The sequence below is a fragment of the Lactuca virosa genome, chromosome 4 (genome assembly GCF_052849685.1).
Source record: "Lactuca virosa cultivar CGN04683 chromosome 4, Lactuca_virosa_CGN04683_v6, whole genome shotgun sequence".
Taxonomy (NCBI): Eukaryota; Viridiplantae; Streptophyta; class Magnoliopsida; order Asterales; family Asteraceae; genus Lactuca; species Lactuca virosa.
The window spans coordinates 299,901,185-299,911,085 of record NC_136429.1 but is presented as its reverse complement, the minus strand read 5'-3'; the positions used below and the strand labels follow the sequence as shown (position 1 = coordinate 299,911,085).

General features: G+C 34.0%; 1 protein-coding gene across 1 annotated transcript; it reads left to right on the top strand.

Annotated features, from left to right (window-relative positions):
* Positions 1-572: 572 nt before the first annotated feature.
* On the top strand, positions 573-2,550 carry LOC145108428 (cytochrome P450 CYP82D47-like). Its single transcript, XM_079045451.1, has 2 exons — positions 573-1,564; positions 1,678-2,550. Exons 1-2 carry the CDS (start codon positions 605-607, stop codon positions 2,308-2,310), a joined length of 1,593 nt encoding a protein of 530 aa, XP_078901577.1. The 5' UTR covers positions 573-604; the 3' UTR covers positions 2,311-2,550.
* The last annotated feature ends 7,351 nt before the right edge of the window (positions 2,551-9,901 follow it).

Here is a 9,901-nt window from a genome sequence, read left to right as displayed (position 1 = left end):
GGTCTCAAGCCGGTTTTTTCTCGGTCCGGTCTTTTTTTGAACCGGTCTTTTTTCGGTCCGATCTCGTTTTAGACCGGTTCAGTCTCAGTCTTTTTATGGATCCGGTCCAAGACCGGTCTTTTTTTGTGCAGGTCTAGAATAGATGATTGAAATTGGGGAAACAATCAGAGTATGAGAATCGGAAGACGCTCTGATACCATATTTGCTTTTAGAATTTTAGATGATGAAATGTTTGAGAGATTCATTTGATTACTTGGAAACAGAAAAACAAGGAGTTTATATACATGGGTATGAGCTTAACCTACACACATGAAGCTAAAAAGAGCCTAACCCGAAAATGATTAAAAAGAATAAAACTTTTCTGTCTTTTGTTTTAACTTTTTCTAACTTAATTATTACCCTCAAGGGTAAATCTGTCCAACAAACTGATGTAGATGTGGATATAAATCATAGGATCCACTTTATTGTTAAAGGTTGACATGATTGATCTTTTAAGGAACACCATAAGGATTTACTGTTATTATCTATCGGTTACAAAAACAATATCTTAGCTTTTTAGGTTCGCAAATAAATACAACCACGCATTCAATTTGCTCACTCACCCATGGAGTTCTACCTCTTAGTATCAACTATTGTTGCAACAATATTTGTCCCTATTCTTCTACACCGTTTATTACTCCCTATCCTCCACAGAAAGAAGGAAAAAACAGGAATGAACGTAATGCCACCACAAGCAAAAGGGGCATGGCCGATAATCGGACACTTGCACCTTTTGGGTGGACCTGAGCTACCTCACAAGGTTTTAGGTGACATGGCAGAAAAACATGGCCCTATTTTCACCATTAAGCTTGGTGTTCATCAAGCTTTGGTGGTAAGTGATGCAGCGATTGCTAAGGATTGCTTTACTACCAATGACAAGGCTTTTGCAAGTCGACCAAAAACAGAGGCATCAAAAATCATGGCCTATAATAATGCGGTGTTTGCCCTGGCTCCATATGGGGACTATTGGCGAAAAGTGCGCAAGATAGTCGTGTTGGAGGTTCTTTCACAACGAAGAGTTGAGATGCTTGGACATATTCGAGCTTCAGAAGTTAGAGCATCAATTAAAGATTTATATGATAGTTGGGTAAAGAACATACTTGGTGAAAGTTCCGAGATGGTGAAGGTGGATATGAGTCAATGGTTCGGGACCTTAATTCTAAACATTATGGTTAGGATTATTACAGGAAAGAGGTTTTCGCCAAATGATGAAGAAGGGGTTCAATGTCAGGCTGTCGTGAAGAAATTCTTTGAGTTATTGGGGGCATTTGTGGTTGCTGATTTTATACATTATCTAAACTATTTGGATGTGGGTGGATACAAAAAAGTGATGAAGAATACTGCAAAGGATTTGGACAATATCTTTGACCGATGGTTAAAGGAGCACAAACAGGAGAATAAGTCTATACAGGAACATGAAGGGAACCAAGACTTCATGCATGCGCTAATTTCCTTTCTTCGAGATGCTTCTAAAGATGAATTCCCAGGTTTTGACCATGATACAATTATCAAAGCGACAAGTCTAGTAAAGTCAACCTTTTTGATCTCATTTTTCGTGATTCATTTAAATATTTTTTCAGCTTAACTTTTACGTAGCTATAACCTAATCCAACGTTTGGTGTAAATTTCTACTCACAGCAACTAGTAGTAGGAGGTGTCGACACGACATCTGTGACAATAACGTGGGCTTTAGCATTGTTACTCAACCACCCAAAAGCATTAGAAACTGCACAAGATGAAATTGATGAGCATGTTGGAAGGGACAGACTGGTGGAGGAGTCAGACCTGAAGAAATTAGTCTACCTCGATGCGATCATCAAAGAAACTTTGCGATTATACCCAGCTGGACCTCTGTCTGTTCCTCACGAGTCATTGGATGACTGCATTGTGGGTGGCTACAACATTCCAAAGGGAACTCGTCTTTGGGTAAATCTTTGGAAAATGCAACGTGACCCAAATATATGGTCAGATCACGAAGAATTCAAGCCTGAGAGATTCTTAACAAGTCACAAGGATATCGATGTCAGGGGAAACCATTATGAATTGCTTCCTTTTGGTAGTGGAAGAAGAATGTGCCCTGGTGTTTTATTTGCCCAGCAAATTTTGAGTTTAACGCTAGCTAGTTTGATACAACAGTTTGTGCTCAAAAAACCATCAAACAAACCTGTTGATATGACTGAAAGCATGAGTATGACTAACAGAAAAGCAACACCACTTAACGTCCTTTTGGGCCCTCGTTTATCCTCCAATATGTTGAATGTTGGTTCGTGATATATCAACTTCAAATGGCCTACAAATTTCACTCCATCAATCATTCTCCATAAAGCCATCAGTTATGGTGGGGGCAAGCAAAATTACCACAGCAAATGTGGAAATGTGGTCGATCTTCAGTACGGTTTTAGAATACTCTTATTACTTATATAGTTAATAAAAGCTTGATAATTATTAAGTAATGAAATAAAAAGCTTGATAATTATTATGTAATGAAGTCATGTGGTTGTATTATTCTAATCTGGTTTATATATGTGTTGTGTATGGATGAGTTTCCACATGATAATTTTTCATTGTCACAATTAAGTTTATATATGAGTTATCTACGGATCCCCTTTCATATGATAGTGTCACCAGAAATATTTGTCAATATATCTATATTATATTATAAAAGATAAATTTTTTCCTTTCACCACATCCATTTAAAATTCTATTACTTTTAAATTTTTTAATAATGATTATAAATTAGTTGATAATATTAAATAAGTGCAGAACCTAGATTATAATTCTAAATTAACTAAATTTTAATATTAAAATAATATATTTTACTTTAACATATTATGTTTAACTTATTAGTTTGGACAAGTTATATGTGAATCATTATCATTTTCGAGTCACAGCTTTTGAATAGTTTCTATAAAATACTTAAATTATTAATTAAATATAGCATTAAGGGTTAACTAAAATCGAAATTTCAATTAATCTTAAAAGAAAATTTAAATATTATTTTTTAAATAGTTAAAAGTCATAAACGGTAGTGTTAAATACAAAACATAAATTATAATCCCAAATTAACTAAAAAATTTCTAAAACTATTTTATAATCATTAAAAGTTTCCAAATAATTAGTTTAAAAATAACTTACAACGACACTAGTTAAAAGTAACATTTTCAATGTTTTTTGTTTTATGTAACTACAATGACATAAATTGAAATATTACGTGAACAATTAATTAATCATAACAACTATAAATAACATTAAAACCATATATTATATTTAACTTTATTCATTTGTAATCCACATGTAAAGGTCATTGAGACGATTGAGATTTTATAGTTTTAATAGTTGTCTAATATTGCAATAATGTTTTCAGAAGAAATCAAGGAATCAAGGAAGCCACCACGATTTCAATCAAGCAAATACACATTAAAACGACACTTACAAGATAAAAAACAATTGAGATAGTGCTGGTGATGATTACAAAAATAATCGTTATCACAATCGAACCTATAATCGATGTGTGAATAGTCCAATTCTATGTGGTGACATCCATCACTATGTAAATGTTAACGAGAAGAACAACTGCGAGGGTCCAAAGATCGCCGATGGACATTTCTCGGGATTCGTGATCTGTTTTGTGGAGATCAGAAACCAGATGTAGAGGCCTTTAACTTTAAATCCATATCCGGTGACTGAAGTAGGTTATTTTCTACAAGGTAGTTTTCTTACGAGATGCTTTTCTGGCTGACTCAAGGAGGTGGTTCAGGGCGGCAGTTCAGTAAGAGAAGTGGCAGAGGGAGGTGGTTCAGGAAGAGGAGAGGCAAGTAAAGATGATTTCCGACAAGCGAACGAACGGAGGTAAAGAAAGGACGTTACTAGAAGATATGAAGCGAAGACTCAGCGTTCAGCCGGTGTGTCGTCCGTTTTGGTCATGGGAGTTATGAGACTAGGGAGGATTATAACAGAGTGAGTAGGATATAGGAGTATTGAGATATTACATTTCTTTTATTTATTTTTTTTTAATGAAATTGAAAATTTTTAATAGGTGGTCCAAAATTGTTCTCATTTGAACATACACACACACACACACACACACACATATATATATATATATATATATATATATATATATATATATATATATATATATATATATATATATATATATATATATATATATATATATATATATTGAATTATAGATGGATCATAGTTATTGGATGTACGGGATGAAACGTTAAGACGTTAGATACTACTTGGCCTGTTTGGCCGATTTTCTAAAAGTTGTAGAGGAAATGGCTTGCATGAACAAAAATATGTATGAGTAGAAGCAATAATTACCAAAGTCGGTGGGGTATGCACTAGAGAAATCACTGAGAGATCCTAAGGACTAGGGAGCAAGTTTCGAACATGGAACATGATTGTGAATAGAGAGATATATATGCCTGTGGTTTAATTCTATGCTTTTTTTAGGTAGCGATGGAAGTGGATTCATGATTGCCATCCTTCCGCCTGACCTGTGACTTTCCATATTTCGGTGTTCAATTTAGCTACTGCCTACTCCTACAATATTCGAAAAAAAACCCTATTTAACCTCAAATTAATCAGTTCGTACTGAAAAAGGCATAAATCAACAGAGCCAGAGTTTACCTAACAACCAAAATCGAAGAACACAGGTTGTACTCACCTTCACTCTCTTTATGTGTCTCTTTCGTCCCCGGTGAATTGTTCTTTTGCGGTCACCGAAAACACAAAAACAATTGACCACTTCTAATCCAAGATGTAGAGGAAGTTTGATTTAAGGGTTGAACGGAGGGCTTCAATACCCATTTGCTCAAAACACATATAATCGATTGTATGTGTGTAATCTCTTTATTGAATATAGTTGGTTCTGCTTAATTTCATTAAATCAAAAGGAGGTAAAAATAGGGGACCAATATTAACAAGCACCACAAAAATAGTGTCAAATTTTTGAAGCAGCAAAAATACATGGTTCATAAAACGTCTGGGAAATTAAGAGCCAAAGACACTATCAAGATTATAAATAATAATAATAATAATCATAATAATAATAATAATAATAATAACAATAATGAATATTATTATTAACATTAATAATTATAATATCAAGAAAATTCATTTAATATATTTAAATTTAAAAAGTTGAAAATAAGAAAACTTTACGCATTACCAATGGATATTTTGAATTAGTATACTCTGTCGATAATCGTCTAAATTATTTAAAAGAAAATTTACAAATTTACAAACAAATTGGTGCATATTTGAATTTACTAAAATATGTTGCTAATCCCACAAATTTTTTTTTATGGATCACCACAATACTTTTATATTTGTAGCTAACCAATTCGTATCGGAACAAATGTTTGTAAAATTATGTTATTAAAAGGTAAGCGAGTTTGCAGATCTACATGACCGATTTGGTTTCCTTCCGGAGCATGGGGTGGAGTATGTAACACCCCATTTTTTGTTTTATATTTTAAAATCGTTAATTATCGGATAAATTGATTTATAATGTTAATGGTTATTATTTTCACGTTGAAAGTAATAATATGATTTTAAGAATTCATTTTATTTTATACAAGGTAAATATGAGGGGTTAGAAAGAGATAATATTAAAGAAACTTGTTAAATGTGCTAAGGAATTAAGGATGAGGACCTAAGTGTAAAGGTTTGGAACCATGTGAATCAAAGGAAGCCAATGTGGATCATCAAATAACGAAAAACTTAAAAACCCTAGCCATTCCCTATGAAAGACTGTGATCAAAGATGAGGCAAAGGGAAACGGCTCCAAGGTGGAGAATTTTCGGAATTCCTAGATTTTGAAGACCATGCAATAGTGTTCTGACGATCCCCGGGTACTGAACCATTGGATCTGCAGAAAATATGGAGAGCAGGTTCCCAAGACATATATTGAAGTTGTGACTGATGGAATCTTAAATTCATGGACTCGAGCTCGAGTTACATGTCGTCGATCATGGCATAACTTTTAGGGCTGTTGTCGAAATTGTTTTTGGTGCAAGGCTTGTATGAAACTTTCAATCTCAACAACGTCGGTATAATTTCTGTCTCATTGCTTGGAAAATTCCAATAATAGGTACAAATAGGGAACCAATATTGACAAGCACCACACAATTATGACAAAATTTGAAGCAGCAAAAATACACGGTTCATAAAACGCCTGGGAAATTAAGAGCCAAAGTACACTGTAAAGATTAAACATAACAATAATAATAATGAATATTATTATTAACATTAATAATTATAATAATAAGAAAATTCATTTAATATATTTAAAAATTTGAAAATAAGCAAACTTTACGCATTACCAATGGATTTTTTGAAGTAGTATACTCTGTCGATAATCGTCTAATTATTTAAAAGAAAATTTTCAAATTCACCAACAAATTGGTACATATTTAAATTTACTAAAATACGTGGCTAATCCAGCAAATTTTTTATGGATCACCACGGTAATTTTATATTTGTCGCTAATCAATCCGTCTCGGAACAAATGTTTGTAAAATTAATAACAGGTAAGCAAGTTTTCAGATCTACATGACCGATTTGGTTTCCTTCCCGAGCATGGGGTGGAGTATGTAACACCCCATTTTCTGTTTTATATTTTAAAATCGTTAACCATAGAAGAAATTGATTTATAATGTTAATGGTTATTATTTTCAGGTTGAAAGTAATAATATGATTTTAAGGATTCATAATATTTTATACAAGGTATATATGAGTGGTTAGAAAAATATAATATTAAAGACATATGTTAAATTTGCTAAGGAATTAAGGATGAGGACCTAAGTGTAAAGGTTTGGAACCATAGGGATCAACGGAACCCAAGGTGGATCGTGAAATAATATAAAACTTAAAAACCCTAGCCTTTCCTTGTTAAAGACTTTGATCAAAGAGGAGGCAAAGGGAAATGACTCCATGTTGGAGAATTTTCAGAATTCCCAGTTTTTGAAGACCATGCAATAGTGTTCGGACGATCCCCGGGGATGGAACCGTTGGATCTGCAAGAAATTTGGAGACCAGGTTCCCAAGACATATATTGATGTTGTGACCGTTGGAATCTTAAATTCAAGTATTCGCGCTCGAGTTACAAGTCATCCATCATGGCATAAGTTTTAGGGTTATTGGTGAAATCCTTTTAGGTGCAAGGCTTGTATGAAACTTTCAATTTCAACAACCTAGGTATGATTTCTTTCTCGTTGCTTGGAAAATTCCAATAAGAGGTAGAAATAAGGGACCAATATTGACAAGCACCAGAAAATAGTGGCAAATTTTTGAAGCAACAAAAATACACGGTTTATAAAACGCCTGGGAAATTAAGAGCCAAAGTACACTATTAAGATTAAAAATAATAATAATAATAATGAATATTATTATTAACATTAATAATTATAATATTAAGAAAATTCATTTAATATATTTAAATTTAAAAAGTTGAAAATAAGCAAACATTACGCATTACCAATGGGTTTTTTGAATTAGTATACTCTTTCGATAATCGTCTAAATTATTTAAAAAAAAATTTCAAATTTACCGACAAATTGGTACATATTTAAATTTACTAAAATATGTTGCTAATCCCACAAATTTTTTTATGGATCACCACGATACTTTTATATTTGTCGCTAATCAATCCGTCTCGGAACAAATGTTTGTAAAATTATGTTATTAACAGGCAAGCGAGTTTGAAGATCAGCAGGAACGATTTGGTTTCCTTCCCGAGTATGGAGTGGAGTACGTAACACCCCATTTTCTGTTTTATATTTTAAAATCGTTAATTATTGGAGAAATTGATTTATGATGTTAATGGTTATTATTTTCAGGTTGAAAGTAATAATATGATTTTAAGGATTCATATTATTTTATACAGGGTATATATGAGGGGTTAGAAAGAGATAATATTAAAGAAATATGTTAAATTTGCTAAGGAATTAAGGATGAGGACCTAAGTGTAAACGTTTGGAACCATAGGGATCAAAGGAAGCCAAGGTAGATCGTGAAATAATATAAAACTTAAAAACCCTAGCCTTTCCTTGTTAAAGACTTTGATCAAAGAGGAGGCAAAGGGAAATGACTCCAAGTTGGAGAATTTTCGGAATTCCCAGTTTTTGAAGACCATGCAATAGTGTTCGGACGATCCCCGGGGATGGAACCGTTGGATCTGCATGAAATTTGGAGACCAAGTTCCCAAGACATATATTGATGTAGTGACCGTTGGAATCTTAAATTCAATGACTCGAGCTCGAGTTACATGTCGTCGATCATGGAATAAATTTGGAGACCAAGTTCCCAAGACATATATTGATGTATGAAGCTTTCAATCTCAACAATCTTGGTATGATTTCTTTCTCATTGCTTGAAAATTCCAATAAGACTTAGAGCTGATGTGTTACACACATTAAAGATCTTAATCAAATTTGGTACTTAATGGGTTGAGTCGCTTAAACCCTAACCCTAGTTGTCAAATCCTAATTTTGGCAATCTACTTTGTTTCTCGAAAAAGCTATTTACTTTGGATTTTGGGATTGGAACTTTTAATGACATTTTGACTCAATGGATTGTAACTTCTTTTAATAACTTATTTTCAGAAAATAAGCCATTTTGGATTGCTTCTTAATGGGTTAAGAAGCTAATTAACTCTAAAAAAGCCAAAGTTGTGAATTTATGGAAATTCCCTAGTCTATCCAGATCTTTGAAAAATCATATCTCAGTCGTGGAAAACCTTTTTTTGTCGAAATCTGTGACAACCGGCAAACTTCTGGTCAAGTCAAAGTTCAACTCAAGGCCAACGGGATTAACTGGTCAACTCAATTAGTGCTAACATGTTAGAGATTACTTTATGCTTACTAATGTTTGGCTCTAAATCTTAATACAAAGTAACACTTGAAAGTTTCAAATGCTCAAAATTTAAAACCCTAATCTGATTTAGGGAAGTAACAGCTCTATAAAGTACTATTAAGTGCCCTTCGGGAGTGTTTAGCACTCAAAATAGGAAATAACTAAGTCTACGGTCTTTGAACAACGAAGAAAAATATTAATAAAGGCTCCCGACAAAGTCTCTCTCAATCTCTCCCACTATATCTCTCTCTCTTCCAAATCTCTCCAAGTATGTGAAATACCTCCCAAATCTCTCCAAGAATATGAAATCTCTCCAAGTATGTGAAATCTCTCCCAAATCTCTCCAAGTATGTGAAATCTCTCCCAAATCTCTCTATGGACCTTCCTCAGTCGAAAACAGCCCAAAACTGGAGGAGAAAACCCAAAAGGATCCTCTTGGTCCGGAACCCTCTTAGGCTGGAACCCCTCTCTATTTCGGAACTTCTGATGAATTCCGGAATGCCGTAGTTGCTTTGGACAATCTCGCAAGCCCGGAAGGGTGACTCCAGAATAAGCCTCTCATCCGGAAGACTAGCCGCTTCGGAATACCCTGCCCACTTCGCGCCTCCAGTCCGGACCTCCGGATCTCACATGCGTCTTCGGAATCCGAGATTTCCCTCCGGAACTCTCCTGTTGACTCAGATCTTTGTGAATGACTCCGAAATTTTGGATCTGACTCTGGACCCTCGCAGGTTCCGGACTACACTCCGAAGTTTTGTCATTTTTGGACTTTTTCATCATTTTTAAGGCAGTATGACGTCGGGAATTCTTTCAAACTTATAATTTTCATGTTTTAAACCCCTTAAACCCCTATTTTATGCAAAATTTAATTATTTTGAACATATTTATATAAAATAAAATCCAAGATCTTTTTAAGGGATCCTAAGAAGATAAAGGGGGTTTGACTTTGTGATGTGATGTAAAAGCCCCATTTCCCATACAAATCCCAGTTAAA